The sequence below is a fragment of the Palaemon carinicauda genome, chromosome 44 (genome assembly GCF_036898095.1).
Source record: "Palaemon carinicauda isolate YSFRI2023 chromosome 44, ASM3689809v2, whole genome shotgun sequence".
Classification (NCBI taxonomy): domain Eukaryota; kingdom Metazoa; phylum Arthropoda; class Malacostraca; order Decapoda; family Palaemonidae; genus Palaemon; species Palaemon carinicauda.
Genome location: NC_090768.1, coordinates 43,831,511 through 43,849,676, shown reverse-complemented (window position 1 = coordinate 43,849,676; position 18,166 = coordinate 43,831,511). Strand labels below are relative to the sequence as shown.

At 44.2% G+C, this 18,166-nt stretch overlaps 1 protein-coding gene across 2 annotated transcripts in view; it reads left to right on the top strand.

Moving 5' to 3' along the window:
• LOC137634527 (ER membrane protein complex subunit 2-B-like) overlaps positions 1 to 18,166 on the top strand; it is a 53,041-nt gene that overhangs the window by 9,907 nt on the left and 24,968 nt on the right. For both annotated transcript variants that reach the window (XM_068366976.1, XM_068366975.1), the window contains exons 2-4: positions 8,298 to 8,411; positions 8,881 to 9,031; positions 11,117 to 11,260. In XM_068366976.1, the coding sequence (XP_068223077.1) occupies positions 8,298 to 8,411; positions 8,881 to 9,031; positions 11,117 to 11,260 (409 nt within the window). The remainder of the gene's footprint in view (positions 1 to 8,297; positions 8,412 to 8,880; positions 9,032 to 11,116; positions 11,261 to 18,166) is intronic.

Here is an 18,166-nt window from a genome sequence, read left to right as displayed (position 1 = left end):
CGACTGCTCACCTCCTAAGAGAGGCAAAGCGGTACCGCAACAGGCAGTAACACCGTCTGTTGCCGCACCTGCTACTGTAGACCCTAAGTGGTCTTTGCTACAGTCTATGCAGACACAGTTAGCATCTTTTATGCAGGAGTATCGTGCGGAGAAGGTTGACGCTGCACCCGTTAGCCTACAACCAACCAAGGTTGTGCGTACAGTAGACGCTGACGCTACCTGCTCCCGCACTCCGCCTGTGAGAGTTCCACCACCCATGCGCAGTGTACCCTGCCAGCCGCACGTTGACGTTCACAGACGCACGCTACCCTCCGTTGACGTTCGCGAGTACCACAACAACAGGAGGGTGGAGTTAAGTTGCTTTGTTTTGACGCTGTGCGTCAACCTCCGCATTCTAGAGTTGTTTTGACTGCTCAGTATAGACAGTCAAAGCAGTCTCGAGTGAACACTGTATGTCCTCACGCTCCTGTTGTGGTTGACAGTTCAGTTGTTGACAGTTCACAGTCTATCAAGCAGTTACATGACGTTGCCTTCTGGTCTGCTACTAATGCACCAGTGCTGTATGTCCTCACGCACCTGTTGTGGTTGACAGTTCAGTTGTTGACAGTTCACAGACTGTCAAGCAGTTACATGACGTTGCCTTCTGGTCTGCTACTAATGCACCAGTGAGAGACTCGCTGAGATAACCTAGCTTTTATCGGACAAGGTTCCTGTAGATGAGAAAGTGCTGTTCTCCCTCCTACTGATATTCCTTTGAGGACTCTGTCATTTGGAGAGGAGCCTTAAGCTGCTTAGCCTCCTATGGACTTTAATTAAATCATGATGATTTTTTTAAGGATCTTCGTCCGGATCTTGTAACTGCTGCTCCTCGTTCGCCTAAACGTCAGAACTTACACTAGGCCTAGCTACTTCGAAGCCGTTGTTGTTAAGCTAGTGCTCTCTCGCTCTCCTAGAGAGCGTTACGTTGGCTAGGCGACTGGTTTTTGCACCAGGAGGAGTTTTAGGGATACAGCCTTTGCTTTCCCTTCTTTTAAACTGGCTTATAGAGCGAGAGTCTGATAGGACACGAGAGAAGTTCTCGGCTTGGAAGTTCATGCCTCTGCCCAAATAGACTTCTCAATTCTGGTAGACTCGCCCTGGCGCCTAGCCAGGAGACGCTCCAAGTTGTTTACAGGTCAACTTCTCAACTTTTGTCGAGCCTTTGAAGTTTTGCTGTACTATTATGTCACACATAACAAGGCTTCCAGGGATGGTAAATGGTTCCGCCTCAGTCGCTAACCCCGTCTGTTGCCACACCTGCTCCCGTAGACCCTTAATGGGCTTTGCTGCAAGACATGCAGTCCAAGCTTGTGTCCTTGATAGAGGACTTAAATGCGGAGAAGAACCTTCTGGCCAACAACCTTCCAACCTGTTGGTTGTGCGCCCTGTTGCGCTGAGGTATCCTACTCGCATCTGCCAGTTGAGGTGGTTCCTCCACCGATGCGACCCAGTGTGGGTTGCCAGTCGCACGTTGACGTTAAGCGACGCTCGGAGGTGGTTGTTGACGTTCAGTGTGTCACTAGGAAGACGTTCAACAACCAGCAGAGGTGACTTGTTGTGACGCAGTGCGTCAACCTCAGCAACCCGGTAGGGTGTTGACTGCACAACCCAGCAGTCTAGACAGTTTCGGGTTGACGCTGTACTTCCTCGCGCACCCATGGTTGTTGACAGTTCACAGACTGTGCAGCAGTGCCATGATATTGCGTCCGGCTCCGTCACGCATCCACCAGTGCAACCGGATTCAGCGAGTCAGACGTTGCCCACTCCGTTGCCGTTTCCTCATCAGTTTTCGGATGAGGAACCCTCTGATGAGAACGTTGCTGAACAAGACGATCAGCCCCCAGCCCTGCTATCCATCCAGAAGATGCTGAAGAAGGAACGCTGCCCAGTCAGGCTGTGGATGAGTCTGGTAGGGACACTGTCATCCGTGGATCAATTTGTGTCACTAGGAAGACTACACCTCCGTCCTCTTCTATACCATCTAGCTTTTCACTGGAAAAAGGACAAGACGCTAGAAGCGGTCTCGATCCCGGTTTCCGGAAAGTTAAAGTCTTGTCTGACTTGGTGAAAGGACTATATTAACCTTAGAGAGGGTCTTCCCCTGACTGTTCAGACTACCAACCACGTTCTCTTCTCGGACGCATCGGACGTAGGCTGGGGTGCGACATTAGACGGTAGGGAATGCTCGGGATTATGGAACTCGAGTCAAAGGACAATGCATTTCAACTGCAAGGAGCTACTGGCAGTACGTCTGACCTGGAAAAGCTTCAGGTCTCTCCTTCAAGGCAAAGTGGTGGAGGTGAACTCGGACAACACCACGGCTTTGGCGTACATCTCCAAGCAAGGAGGGACCTACTCTCTGACATTGTACGAGATCGCAAGGGACCTCCTCACCTGGTCAAAAGGTCTAGACATTTCAATAGTAACGAGGTTCATCCAAGGCAACTTGAATGTCATGGCAGATTGTCTCAGTCGGAAGGGACAAATAATTCCAACAGAATGGACCCTCCACAAGGATGTATGCAAAAGACTTTGGGCCACCTGGGGCCAGCCAACCATAGATCTCTTCGCAACCTCGATGACCAAGAGGCTCCCAATATTTTGCTCACCAATCCCGGACCCAGCAGCAGTTCATATAGATGCCTTTCTACTAGATTGGTCACATCTAGATCTATATGCATTCCCTCCGTTCAAGATTGTCAACAAGGTACTGCAGAAGTTCGCCTCTCACGAAGGGACAAGGTTGACGCTAGTTGCTTCCCTCTGGCCCGCGAGAGAATGGCTCACCGAGGTACTTCGATGGCTAGTAGACGTTCCCAGAACTCTTCCCCTAAGGGTGGACCTTCTACGTCAGCCACGCGTAAAGAAGGTACACCAAGGCCTCCACGCTCTTCGTCTGACTGCCTTCAGACTATCGAAAGACTCTCGAGAGCTAGAGACTTTTCGAAGGAGGCAGCCAGAGCGATTGCTAGAGCAAGGAGAACATCCACCCTTAGAGTCTACCAATCGAAGTGGGAAATCTTCCGAAACTGGTGCAAGTCAGTATCCGTATCCTCGACCAGTACCTCTGTAACTCAAATAGCTGGCTTTCTCTTATATCTGAGGAAAGAACGATCTCTTTCAGCTCCCACTTTCAAGGGTTACAGAAGCATGTTGGCATCAGTCTTCCGTCACAGAGGCTTAGATCTTTCCATCAATAAAGATCTACAGGACCTCCTTAAGTCTTTTGAGACCACGAAGGAGCGTCGTTTGGTTACACCTGGTTGGAATTTAGACGTGGTACTAAGATTCCTTATGTCAGACAGGTTCGAACCGCAACAATCAGCCTCCCTGAAAGATCTCACCTTAAAGACTCTTTTCCTGGTATGCTTAGCCACAGCTAAAAGAGTCAGTGAGATTCATGCCTTCAGCAAGAACATCGGATTCTCATCCGAAACGGCTACATGTTCTACAACTTGGTTTTCTAGCCAAACACGAGCTGCCTTCTCAGCCTTGACCAATATCGTTTGATATTCCAAACTTATCGCATGGTTGGAAATGAACTAGAAAGAGTCTTATGTCCTGCAAGAGCTCTTGAGTTCTATTTAAAAACCTTTACGAGGCCCGTCTGAAGCTTTATGGTGTTCTATTAAGAAACCATCTTTGCCTATGTCAAAGAATGCCTTATCCTATTTTATCAGACTGTTATTACGAGAAGCTCATTCCCATCTGAATGAGGAAGACCAAGCTTTGCTGAAGGTAAGGACACACGAAGTTAGAGCTGTCGCAACTTCCGTGGCCTTTAAACAAAATAGATCTCTGCAAAGTATAATCGACGCAACCTATTGGAAAAGCAAATCAGTGTTCGCGTCTTTTTATCTTAAGAATGTCCAGTCTCTTTACGAGAACTGCTACACTCTGGGACCATTCGTAGCAACGAGTGCAGTAGTGGGTGAGGGCTCAACCACTACAATTCCCTAATTCCATAACCTTTTTAATCTTTCTCTTGAAATGTTTTATTATTGTTTTTGGGTTGTCCGGAAGGCTAAGAAGCCTTTCGCATCCTACTTGATTTGGCGGGTGGTCAAAGTCATTTCTTGAGAAGCGCCTAGATTAGAGGTTTTGATGAGGTCCTTTAGTATGGGTTGCAACCCTTCATACTTCAGCTCCTAGGAGTCGCTCAGCATCCTATGAGGATCGCGAGGCTCAGTAAGGAAGACGTACTTAAAAAGGCGGAGTAATTGTTCAAGTCGACTTCCTTACCAGGTACTTATTGATTTTATGTTTGTTATTTTGAATAACTGCTAAAATGAAATACAAAATACTTAGCTCTTAATGTAACACATAATGCTGGTCTCTACCCACCCCCCTGGGTGTGAATCAGCTATATGATCACCGGCTAAGTTTAATATTGAAAAATGTTATTTTCATTAGTAAAATAAATTTTTGAATATACTTACCCGGTGATCATAAATTAAAGGACCCTCCCTTCCTCCCCAATAGAGACCCAGTGGGCAGAGGAGAAAATTGGTTCTGTGTTGACATGGAGTACTTGAGTACCTGCTCGACAGATGGCGCTGTTGATGTACACCCCCACCTGTATAGCGATCGCTGGCGTATTTTGTCCTTAGGTTTTTCTGTCGGGCAGCAGAGCTGACAGCTATATGATCACCGGGTAAGTATATTCAAAAATTTATTTTACTAATGAAAATAACATGTCACTTCACTCTTCAAGAATGTATGTACTGCGAACGCTAACATTAGCAATGTTACCAACGTTACGATGCCATTGCTAACGTTAGCAATGCTATGATAATATTAGCATGTGTATTTTAAAGAATTTCTCCATATACCCTTTACACAATATATTTAAAGGTTCAAAAGGGTACAGAACCTAACAAACCCACCTAACCTACTGTAGAAGTTCTTAGGTCACAACCCTTAGCTGGGGCAAGCCCCTGGATCCCCTTCCCAGGTCACAACCCCTATCCAAGGTTCTACTTGCAAGTATATAAAATTAAAGAAATTAATGACTTATTTTTATGACCTCGACGATGAAACTTGTGGGTCTCCGGGGTGTTGTGACTGTGACGTCTTCACTTCCGTATACTGTATCCAATTCGCTGTTTCTTCTTTGTCTTAGCATACTAATGCACTTAGGACACTGTAAAAGTTGGGCTATTACATTATGAGATTTCAGAAAATTATCAACATTTGAATTCACCGAAATGCTTTCAAGTATGGATTACTGCAGACGTTACAAGTTTCTAAAACTTTCATCGTAAAATACGTAAAAAGACATCACTTGAACTATCAAAGACGTGACTTGGACAAAGAGTTCCACGGAAAAGCGTTTTTTGGAAGGTGGCGGTTGGGAAATATTAACCCCCATGTGCAAACTTTCCATACGTAAGGGTTCGTGATTGGTTAACGGAAAAACAACGGAGTCTAGAGAGTAAACATGAATGAACTAGAATGGGAAACTTGTCCAGAACAAGTATTTATGTGAAATCTGGGTGTGACAAGGTAATAACAAAATGTATAAAAGTAATATAGCAAGATAAAATGGAGTGTATGATAAATAATATTTAATGGGAATATAAAATGAGGTGATTTTATAAGATTGCGGATAATAAAACGAGTAATTCTTGTGTCAAACGTAATATGTATACGAGGGTATTACGTAAAAGGAATGGTATACTGTAGTTGTACTGGTTCAAGTCGTATGCTTGAATAAAGCGGGTGAAGTCGAATACTTGAATGAGGCGGTTAAAATGACGTAGGGGAAAATGGGGTGGGGTTATAAGAGAAGAAGTAATCCTATTGGTGGAGGGAGAGTTTATGCGCAGGTGGGAGGAGTTTATGCGCAGAAGGTTGAAAGTTGCTATGTACAAACGAACGAACGAGAGCGACTACAACCGTCCGGTAGAATGTCAACAAATAAATGAAAGACACTAATAATGTTAGCATGTTACGCTAACATTTCTAATGTCAGCTCAATATTAACGTATTTTTTCATCAGTTTATTATACATCCAAGAAGGTCGTGTATAGAGAAGAAAAGGCTTGTTTTACCATTATATACTAATTCCCCTGTATGTTTTCCCCACCCAAAACCCCGAGTTCCTACGGGGGCTCCCCCATTATCGTTGGAGAGAGATATATATATATATATATATATATATATATATATATATATTTATTTATTTATATTTCTGAAACTATTCACTTCCGACAGGAACAAGTGTCATTTTCGAAGAGAGTGGAATTATTTCTTTAGAAAAAAGTAGTTTTTTTCCCTAGGTTACATTGCCCTGTAATATAGTACAATAATACCCAGCTTTTTTTTTTTTTTTATAATTTAGGTCAATTAAGTTATTAGGTAGTTGAATTGAAAATCTGATGGAATTTAATAAAATTCTAATGCCTAATGCAAATAATTTGGGGATGACAATGAAACTGCACATTTTAAAAAGGAAACGATCACTACCTAACCTAAGGCTCTCCCACCTAACCTAACATAGGAGCTGTATTCTTACCTACCAGTGGGAGACATATCGACTCCCCCTTATTCCTTAGACTGCCGTATCCTTAGCATACCCGGAGCCTTTGTATATCAGCGGCCAGTTCCTCACACGTTCATTAAAGATAGAAATCAACTACTGTAACCCAAACTTTCTCCCCCTAACCTAACCTACAAGCCGTGTCCTTACTTACTTACGTAACGCGGGGCGTCATCATACGTACCCTAAGACTTGAGTTTCATCCCTGTGTTAGTTTACCCCTGCTTCACTCCCAACACTGCAGTTTTCAGACATATATCCCACTTAACCCTTTTATAAAACTTGAAAAATATGTATTTCTGGCGATTGAAGACATCAAATCCGATCAAAATACATATAAAAAAAACCACATTTAACAATTCTTGTTTTCTCCAAAAGGGAAATGGCCCATTGTTTTGGATGCTGTGATTACAGAAATTTTTTTTTTTAAATCTGTATCAAAGAACTATTTCATGTGTGACAGGTGGGGTGTGGAACTAGTTTTCAAAGGAGTAGCTTTTATAGGAACTGGAACTGCCGAATTAGGATAAGCAGTAAAAACGTGCTGTAGTTATGGTATATTCAGGTATGTTGGTAAAAACAAGATCAGGAATATTGTGCTAGAGTGAAGTAAAGCTGATTTCAGTGTGTGTCATATTAATCCATTAACTGTTATTGGTGCAAACGGCATACAGTATTTTTTTAAAAAATCTGATGATTAAAAAACCCCAAAATACTTTGCCATACGGCTAAAGCTCAAAGCGCTGAATGTACCGCTGGCCCGAATACAGGAGTACTTGGTAAATTTACAAGTGAAGTGAATCAAATAAGTAAAAAGTGATAATTTGGTGTATCAACATACCTGTAAATACACTTAATTAAGTAAGAGAGCTCCCCGTTTGTACTGTAGTACGACAGCTACAAATGACTCCTGAGACAATAGGGTGGAAAGATCTCGTTTTCTATATGTCCGCAAACTCGAACGTTCTACGGAGACTCCGTTGTTTTACCTTTTTTGATAACGGTATATTTTCGGATAAAATTTTTTAGAATGCTATTGTCGACTTTATACGATAACTTTCTTTAGTGCCATGTGTTGATGAGATCATGGTAGATGGAGATGGTTTGGGCATACTCTTCGCACTCCCCAAGAGAGATTAGTTCACCAAATTTTCAACTGGGCTCCATAAGGCACTAGAAGAGTTGGAAGACCCAGGACTACGTGGCTGAGGACTATGAATTGTGAAGTATGAGATGATGAAAGCAGAAGTATTGATTTAAAAGCTCAAGATCAAGACGATTGGCGAAATCTAACCAAGGCCATTTGCGTCAGTAGGCATAGGAGGAGATGATGATATGATAACCTTTTCTGGGCATATACAATATATAAGGTTAAAAAAGCTGAGATTAAAAGTATCTATCTAATAAGGTAGACTGGCTTAATTAAACAAAATTACCCTCATTTTCTCAGAGGATTATTGGCTATGTAATTCTACCCAGTGTCCATAATGTTACATAAAGTTACGCCCTCCTAAGTAGGTAAGGACAAGGCGTCAGGTTAGGAAGGAAATTTGAAGTTACGTTGTATCCATGATTGTTCCTAAACAACATATAAACCCCGAGTCCTTTAATCCATAATTAAAGGGCAAGGGTTTGTATGGTTAGGAAGAATAAACATTAATTTAGAAACGTGATTTTAACGATAATTTTTATCTACAACAATGACTTTTTCACGCAGAGGTTCGTGATCAGTTACGAACATGGAGGGAGGATAATACACGCCACAGTGAGGAGGTTGTGGACATGTGGGACTATTGCCTTAAACATTACAAATATAAACTTGGAGATGAAAGTAAGTATTATATCATTTATTCTATTACAAATGTTGAAGTACAATTTATTTCCTTTCACGTGTAAGATTTGAACAAGATGAGCTTTAAATTCTGAAACCAAGCATTTGGCAACACCCTAATGTAGTCGATAATATTTGTGTGAAGAGTGAACGATTACAGAATATTTTGATACTGTTAATCAAGTTACGATATTTTTCTTGGCCTGCAACAAAATATAACATCATAGTTGTGTAATTGCCAGATATCTAATTAACGTAACGTAATGTGCACTGAAATTCATAAAGCCAACTGTATCTACCCATTTATTTTCCCTAGGATGATTTATTATATTGATAAAGCACAGTTACAGAAAGAAAGAAACAAACAGTTTAAAGGTTAATTGAAAACCATTTTCAGTATATGGTACTTAATGCATGTTGTTACAGTAGTTGAATCACACAGTTACAAGTTTCTTGTCCCCTTTTCTAGGATGGATGGTAGAAGAGCAGGTGGCTATAGCTGGCTTAGACTGCTATCGTCTTGATGTGGCTGAACCTTGTTTGGTCTCTCTTAATGAACAGTTTCCCGGGTCTGTCCGGATTCGGAAGTTAAAGGCCATGAGATACGAAGCACTGGAAAGGTGTGTGGGTAATTTTTATTTGACTGGAAAGGTGTGTGGGTAATTTTTATTTGAAAACTGTAGTACAGTATCAAAGTTTCTTTCATTTTTTCAATTTATCGCTGAGGTTGGATATGTTCATTTACAAATTAAAATCTTGGATTTAAAAATCTGCTTCCATGTGAATTAGAGCTTGAAATTGAAGTAGTTTTGACTTTGGCATGAAAAATTATTGATGGTTGCTGACTACAAGTGTTGTTCTATGAGTTAGTTTGACTTTTATGGCTTAAACTCTTTTCTACTGTTTGTTCCTATCCATATACAAACCTTTCGTTCTTTAGAATAGCGGTATATTGTCAGCGGTGCTAGTTCAGCCATTGAATTCATTAACTGGGTAGTTGACAACAGGCGGTGAGAATGCTGGTGTTGTAAGAAGCATCAGCATCAGAGTCAAAAGGCAAGGAGGAGAGGGATAAAAAGGAGTTGAGGAGGAAGAAGAACGAGCACATTTTTCCTTCTTACCAACCTTACCTTAGTTTCTGCAAGCAGAGGAGTTGAGGTCTGAGCGACCATCGATGACGACACTTCCCCTAGGGGAGAAACCACACTAGTTGCTTCCAACAGGAACCACAACACTGGGAAACACTTTCAAGGGTGATGGGGATAATCCCATTCAGTGAGGCATGCAACACAGACACAGGAGCTGGGGTGACACTGGGCAATGTGGGTATATGCACTAAAGATTTTGGCCACGGATCCTACTTACACCCAACCATAGGGATGGACCAACTTCTCCCAGCACTGGCATTGATGCCGAAGTGTGGATCTTCAGTCTTTTTAGGCTTGGGGTTCTCGAGGAGCATCACCATTGGGGTCATTTCCACTGTACTCTTAATCACTGGGATCACTACAGGAAATATTGGCACTGGAGACACCAGGGACAAGTTACCCTTGCCTACCAGCTCCCTTGCATGAAGGTCCTACTTAGTAGAACTAAGGAGCCCATAACCTTCCTTAGGTTAGACGCGTTGTTGGTGGTATGCACGGCAACAAGGAAAGAGTCTCCAACCTCTGATGAGGTGCAGCAGTCTCTGGAGGGAATCCCACAGACCACTAGACCGTGAAAAATCCCCTGGCGTAGATTCAAGTACTTCTTTTTCCTGCCATATACTTCCCAGGAACTGAACTAGGGGTGTATGCAGAGAAGCAATGGTAGTAGTCATACTCAACGAGGGAAAGTTAGATGTGAAAGACTTCCTCGTTGTTTTCTTAGACGTTGTCAAAACAAACACCGGAGAAGCATTAGCTTTTGTCATCTCCTTCAAAGCCTGTCACTGCACAGGAGGCCACGACCTGCACGCAGTAATGATTGCAAAGAGTCATGCTGCAACAAGATGCACAGAGAGTGTCAATCTGCCATAAACCAGTTGCAGTATCCACCCTTTCCCAGCATGTATGAATATCTTGCTTTACATTGATAACTGCAAACAGCAACAGCCAACATTCACTATATGCAAAGGAAAAAAAAAGACACAAACCTTTGGTTAGGGCACAACAGTACGTCTCTACTAGTTGTGGCTGAAAATAAAAGGGAAGAGCTTTCGACAGTATTGGTTGCCAAGCTACTCATAATGAACACCACATGTCGCTAAATACCTTGTTAATGAATTTAATGGTCGTAGCAGCTAACCCGAAGACATTTCCTATTTTAACAGATCTACGGTTTGTTTACACGTTGGAACAGTAATTTTCTTCATAAGGCTCATGCCATTATTATCCTGTTTGAAAATTCATGCATTGCTTGCAATAAGTAATGACCTGGTTTGCAATTGATCTTTGCTTCCCAGGTTAACATGAACAGTATTGGACAGCTTTACAGATAGTACAGTACCATGAAATGCAAAAGTATGGTCCAGTCAGAATTTATATACAGTAAAGTATCCAGCTAATTGCCATGCATATTAGATATTGATAATAAAACAATATTGAGTGAGATAAAAGGGTTTGAAACTGTTTACTGTGGGTTGAATTTTATACTGCTAGATTTTAGTTTTTTCTCTATATAAAAATTGTTTATAATCAATATTTATTTCCAAAATTTCACAGGTTTGATGAAGCCATTGATGTTTATGACAGTATCATTAGAGAAGATGAAACAAACTCTTCGGCAAGAAAAAGAAAAGTCGCCGTGTTGAAAGGTCAGGGACGAATTCCGGATGCCATTAAGGAACTAACAGAATATCTCAAAAAGTAAGTTTTTACTTTGAAGTTTTGTGTAATAATAGGTCACTTGACCTTTGGTGGCGTATAATCAGTGTCTTTCTGATCATTGTTTAAGGCCATAATAGTGGATAAATTATGTTAACAAAACTTAAATGGTTGATGTGAAGAGGACTGTAGTAGGTTGGCCAAGGAACCAGCCACCCGTTGAGATACTACTGCTTAAGAGTCATAGAGTCCTTGCTGGTTACTGCTCACTTTTTCTTTGGCTACACGTACACCAAATAATCTGGCCTATTCTTTAAACATTATCCTCTTTCTTCATACAAAGGAAAACACTAAGATAACTGAAAAATTCTTCTTCATTAAAGCTGTGAACTACTGAAGTTAGAAGAGGCTGTATAGCTATGGTAAGCAGCTCTTCTAGGAGAAGGACACACTAAAATCAAACCATTATTATCCACTGTAGTCTTGGCCAAGGCCTCTGTACCATGGTGTTCCACTGGCTTGGGTTAGATTTCCTTTGCTTTTGGGTACACTAGGGCATACTATTCTATGTTTCCATATTACCTTTCATCACTGACTATTTTCCCTGTTGGAGCCCTTGTGCTTATAGCATCCTGCATTCCCAACTAGGGTTGTAGCTTACCTAGTAGTAATAATAATAGTGTCTCTTAATCATAATTCTGCATTGTAATGGCATTTTATTTGGATGTGCAACAAATCATGAAAAAGAAAAATGAAGAATAAAAAGTAATCTAAGGATCTTGACTCGGCTTCATCAAAACTTATTTTGTGGTTATTTCAATTTCCATCTCCATTTGTTCCGTAACCGAAATACAAACCACACTATTTACATAGGGTATTACTTTCGGCGTAGCTGAAATGGCGAGCCATTAGATTTTTAACGAGGGTTAACTACCCTCTCGCTAGTTAGCGAGGGGGTAGGGGAAGGGTAGCTAGCTACCCCTCCCCCCTCACACACTGGTGAACTGATTCACTTCGCTTTTGGCTCAGGTGATGGGCAGACGTGTCTGCTCCCACCCTCGCTTGGCAGCCTATTAATGTTTTGACTTTACTTACTTTTCCTTATACTTAATATATATAAACAATCTTTATGTTTATGTATATATTTGTGTATAGAAATATAGTAAGTTTCCTTTTCAGTGTTTGTGCTGTGTGTGTAGTGTACGACAACGTCACCGTGTAGTATCAGGCCACCGCGGTTTCACTTAATGGGGCACGGTCTCTCCCTTGGTCCTTTGGTCGTTCCTTCGGCTTCTGATAATTCGGCCGCCGTGGGGAATCGTCATCGCTGGACTTTCTTCATTCATCTGTTTTCTCCGCTGTTCCTCCTTCCCTACAGAGAACTTGGATTCTCAGCGAAGGGAATGTGGGAGTTTAGATTGACTACGTTCTCTCTCTCTACTCGAGGTCGTTCACCCTTTTACTACTACTACATACTATTACAGAAGCTTCTTTCCCGTGCGGGTTGGGTTGCTATTCCGTTTATTTGTCTCAATTATTTTTAAAGAAATCTAATTGTATTTGTTAACTTTTCAGCATCCTGTAAACACTTCCCTTTGGGGTTCAATGGTTCTTACTATTTGTGAACATTCTTAGATGAATTACATAATTATAATTCTGTTATAATTCTGTTTTTGTTACAGTTCTCCGCCCTCCCCCTTCTCCTGTGAATGTCAGTGGGGAAGGAGGGCGCATACTTAATTTGTAATTCTTATGTTTTCTATTCCCTTGGGGTTTCTCTTCGGAGTTCCTCCCGGGGGAATTTTTGTTAACTAATTATTTATCTTATTTTCCCAGTTAACGATCCAGTTTTTTTCTTCGTTTGCCTAGATGTGCCAACGAAGCAGAGCTGCCCTGTTTGTGCCTGGGGAGTCGGCTGTTGCTGCCGTCTCTCTAGGACATCGTCATGGGCGTGTTCCCTTCTTTTAGAAGTTCTCCCGTGACAACTGTCAGCTCTTTAGTTCATCTTAGAATGCTAAGGAGGTTCGCCTCCAGGGGTAAGCTCTTTGTGTGAGCGACCACTTGTAACCATGCTCAAGGGGCTGAGCGGTTGCAAGGCCGGACCATGGAACTTCATGCGGTCACACCTGCAGCTATGCTCAAGGGGCTGAGCAGCTGCAGGATCAATCTTGTGACCCCTCTTGTTCGCGAGGGAGGCTACTCATAAGGACTCCTCTTCGGAGGATTGCTCCTTATAGGTCAGCTTGCTGATCCAACGACCCTAAGGGGCGTCATCATCAGTGTCTTCTAGTCTCTTCTAGTCTCTTCTACGAAGTGTTCATCTCTCTCGTTCGCGAGAGAGGCCACTCATAGAGACTCCTCTTCGGAGGATTGTTCCTGTTTAGACCAGCTTGCTGTTCGGGACCTCTCAGCAGTTCGCCATCTCCTAGACCTGCTGACCTGTCGTCTCCGTTCCTGGCTGCTGACGCTGTTGGCGCCCACGCCCCCGTTATCCAACGGGCACCGGTCCCTTCGGGGCAAAAGGGGCTTTCTCACACTGTGAGTAAGTCCCTTAAGTGCCAGGTATCCCCTGCGCGCCAATGTTTTCCTGCGCGCAAGCGCTCGCCTACTGTTCCTGCTGTTCCTGAGACTTCCATCCAGAGGAATCCTGTTCCAGTCCTGAGTTAGCGCACAGGCGCTCACCAGAACTTCCAGTGTTGATCATCCCAGTTCCTGATCGTCCTGTCAGCTGTCCCTTCATCCTAGCGCGCGCTCGTGCTCGCCAACGATCTTCGTACGCGCGCAAGCGCCGACGATCTTCTTTTGTGCGCTAGCGCTGACGATCTTCTTACGCGCGCAAGCGCCGACGATCTTCTTACGCGCGCAAGCGCCGACGATCTTCTTACGCGCGCAAGCTCCGACGATTTTCTTTCGCGAGCGAGCGCTGACGATCTTCTTACGCGCCCAAGCGCCGATGATCTTCTTCTGCGCACAAGCGCCGACGATCTTCTTCTGCGCACAAGCGCCGACGATCTTCTTCTGCGCACAAGCGCCGACGATCTTCTTCTGCGCACAAGCGCCGACGATCTTCTTCTGCGCACAAGCGCCGACGATCTTTTAGCGCCGTCGATCTTTAAGCGCTATCGATCTTCTTTCGCGCACAAGCGCCGACGACCTTCAAGCGCCGACGACCTTCAAGCGCCAACAACCTCGTATGCGCGCGCTGACATTTTTACGGGCTCTTCATTCTGTTCCTGCATGTCAATCTGATTCCTGCTCACCCTATGAAGTCTCGCTCGCGCGCCCGCGCGAGTGTTTTCAACGGTCTCTCGCGCGCGACCCCTGGGTTTTTCCCATCGCGCGAGCGCCAGCGGCTCTTGTGCGCGACCCCTGGGTTTTTCCCATCGCGCTCCCTCTACCAAGGGGAGACCTTCTCCTACCGCACCAATCGGAGAAACCCCTCATCAAGCAGGAGAATCGTCCCGTGTTAGGGAGAGAAGAGCCCTCAGACTTCTTTGTTGGAGTTCCGTATCCCTCCTAGGAGGGAACCGAAGGACTCTAAGAGTTCCCCTAAGTAGAGCCTTTGGGGACGGGAGACTTTGCTGCCAGCTTTCCAGGGGGAGAGCAGCAGAGTCAGAGCATGCCTTCTGGCAGGTCTGGACTCTGATGAGGCATCTCAACGGGTTCAAGGACCCTGAGTTTCCTCCTCGTGAGGGCAAGGACACGGTCCTGGACCGAGTCTTTGGCACTCAGAAACCCGCTTAGGCCAGTACGGTTTTGCCCTGGTCCCAAGGGGCGAAAAGTGCCTAGGGGTAAGGTTGAGGGCCAGCTCTCCGAGCTCGCCTCCTCCAGCCGTTCCACTACTGGCAACAAGCTCCTCCCACCCCCACCAGAGGAGGTATTTTGAGATCATGGAGGAGTCTGGCTTGGCTCTTCCGTTGCACTCTGCGGAAGAGCTTACCAAGGGAGTCCCTCTCGAGAGACACTCTAGCCGGCAAGTGACTTCCTCGGCAACAGAGATCCTAAGCCAGGAGAAGGTTGCGAAGTGCGCCATGCAGGCTACTTCGTGGCTGGACGTCTGGTTAGGGTCTCTTGGCATCCTGTTGCGATCCGAGGATCGGTCCAAATAAAGCACCAGGAAGGCACTGGAGACCTTCCTCCTTTCGGGCGCCCGCACCATTGAGTTCTGGCCCATCAAGCCTCGAACTTGTGGGCCAATTCGATCTTGAAAGAACGTGATGCGGTGGCAGAAAGGATCCTTTCGAAGGTCCCGGCCTTCAAATTCGGCAAGCTCAGACACTCTCCCTTATGGGAAAGAGTCTGTTTGACCCCAAAGATGTGGAACAGGCAGCTGGGAGGTGGAGGAAATCCAATCAGGATTCTCTTCTCCAAAGGGGTCTCACAACGAAGCCCTACAGACCTCCAGCACCTCAATAACCTCACCCATCCAAGACGACGAAATTGGCGGTGGCAGCAAAGACGACGGTGTCCAAACAGCAGCCCTTTCCTGCCAAAGACAAGAAGGGCAGAAAGCCAGGGGTGGCAAGAATCCTAGAGGCAGTGGCCGAGGCCGCAAACGCTAGGATTGGCAATTCCTCTGCATGTCCACCAGTGGGGCGATGCCTACAAAGTTGAACATTCAGGTGGCAGCAACTCGGGGCCGATTCCTGGACGATTTCCGTAATCAGTCAGGGATATCGCGTCCCGTTCACAACATCTCCACCTTCCCTGACAGCGAATCCAGTGTCGTTGAGCTCCTATGCCATGGGATCGGCAAAGGGGCTAACCCTACGGGCAGAAGTCGAGACCATGCTAAAGAAGGATGCTCCAAGAGATCGTCGACGGTTCCCCAGGCTTCTTCAGTCGACTCTTTCTTGTAAAGAAGGCGTCTGGGGGCGGGAGACCAGTCATCGAGCTCTCAGCTCTGAACAGGTTTGTCAAACAAACTCCGTTCAGCTTGGAGACAGCAGACATGGTCAGACTTGCAGTGATACCACAAGACTTCATGTGTACACTGGATCGGAAGGACGCGTACTTCCAGATCCCAATCCATCCGTCTTCAAGGAAGTACTTAAGATTGAGCCTAGACAACAAGATTTACCAGTTCGAGGTGCTCGTGTTTCGGTCTCCACAGCACCTCAAGTATTCAACAGTGTGTTCACCCTGATCTCTTCGCGGACACACAGGATCCGCATCCGTCTTCTCCGCTATCTGGACGACTGGCTGATCCTGGCTGACTCGGAGTCGACCCTTCTTCGACACCGCCCTCTTAATGAGAGAATGCCTTGATGAAGTCATTAAGCTTCAGCACGGCATTCTATTCCCGTGCTGAAACTTGGTGATGGGCAGGAGGGCTCTCGAACTTGGGGAAATTGCTCCCCCAGTTCGAATCTAAATTTCTCTCTCTCTTATCTTTTTCTTCCTCTTTATATTGCTTCAACCTTCTCCTAATATTACAAACTTTCCTTCATGTTGCTGTCCCAACCCTATGAGTAAAATTTCCCATATGTATATGTGTATATATTTACATATATATGTATGTATGTTTTTTTTTTTTTTTTTTTTTTATGGCATGGATGTTTCTACATCTGTTATTGCCACTTGGGCGGATGTTTCTACATCCGGTATTGCTGCCTGCTTTGATGAATGGGAAAGGTGTCATGGTTGGGAGGTGTTTGTGCTCAAAGCTATATGTGAGAGTATTGGATGATCTCAGCCATCCCGAAGATGGTTTGGACCTTTTTGGCGGAACTATTCTCAAGTGTTGGGTCTTCGGAATCCAGGGGGATCCAATGCTTGGGGTAGGACTCTCGGCTTTTGGCCGGAAGCCTGTCATTACAGATATGGGGAGGATGATTCCATAGTTTCTTGGTCTCAGTCCTAACAGGCGGGTTCAGCTTACACCTGTGCCTCTATATCTGTTTTGATGCTATCCTTCGGGTAGGGTATGGAGTGGACCATCTGGGAAGTATACTCTCACTATGCCGGTAATGGAGAGTGCAAATTTCCTTCCCAACATATGATGCCTTAATGTTCTCAAGCAGGTAAATCAAACTATTCAAAAAATCACTCTTCTCTTATCTTTATTCTGATGGATTCTTGTGAGAATGACCCCACCTCCCCTGGATATGCTGACTCGCCCCCGGCACTGTTGACGACCTCTGGCAATTCATTTAAAGAAAACTCCGTTGACGACGTAGGAACTAAAAAGGACTATTCTTTAAACACTCGGAAAAAGGGTAATTTGGGCAACACAGGAAAACTGAATGTCCTGCACGTTACCCAAATCCCATTAGAAGCTAATTATGATATGCTACATAAAATATTTGAGTGTTACGGATTAATAAAAGAAATTAGAATGAAACTTCAAGATGATAATTGGGAATCTTGGTTATCATTTAATTGTCATGAGGAAGCATTTAATGCAAGCCGTAATATTGTTGATATTAAAGTAGGTAATATGAGTGTTAAGGGTGCTCTGTGTGATGGGGCACCTAAAGATCTGGATGTCTACAGACCAGCAGACTGGGCTGATAAAGATATAGAGGCAGATATGCCATCCCAAAGAAGGCCAAAACCACCAATGTGGCTTCTTGCTCAATCTGTAGGAGGTACGGAAAATTATTTCAAGATCTGCAAATTTCTTCAGAGGAAGGTAGGTACAATCGTACCTGGAGATATATCTCGATTCGGGAAGAAAATTTACTTGATAAAGGTCAAGTCATACACACAGTCTGTTATGCCGTCCAATTTCAAGACAGTAAATGAGGATATAAAATTGGACATCAAACCCCATCTAAACTTTAGCTATGGAAGGGGAGTGGTTTTTAATAGGGATCTGTATGAATTTACTGAAGAGGAGATATTGGCTATGTGTCCTCTATCAGTGTGGAAAGTACATAAAGTACCTGGAACATCAATGATTGTTCTTACTTTCTAGGATGCCGATGTACCTTTCCACTTAGACAT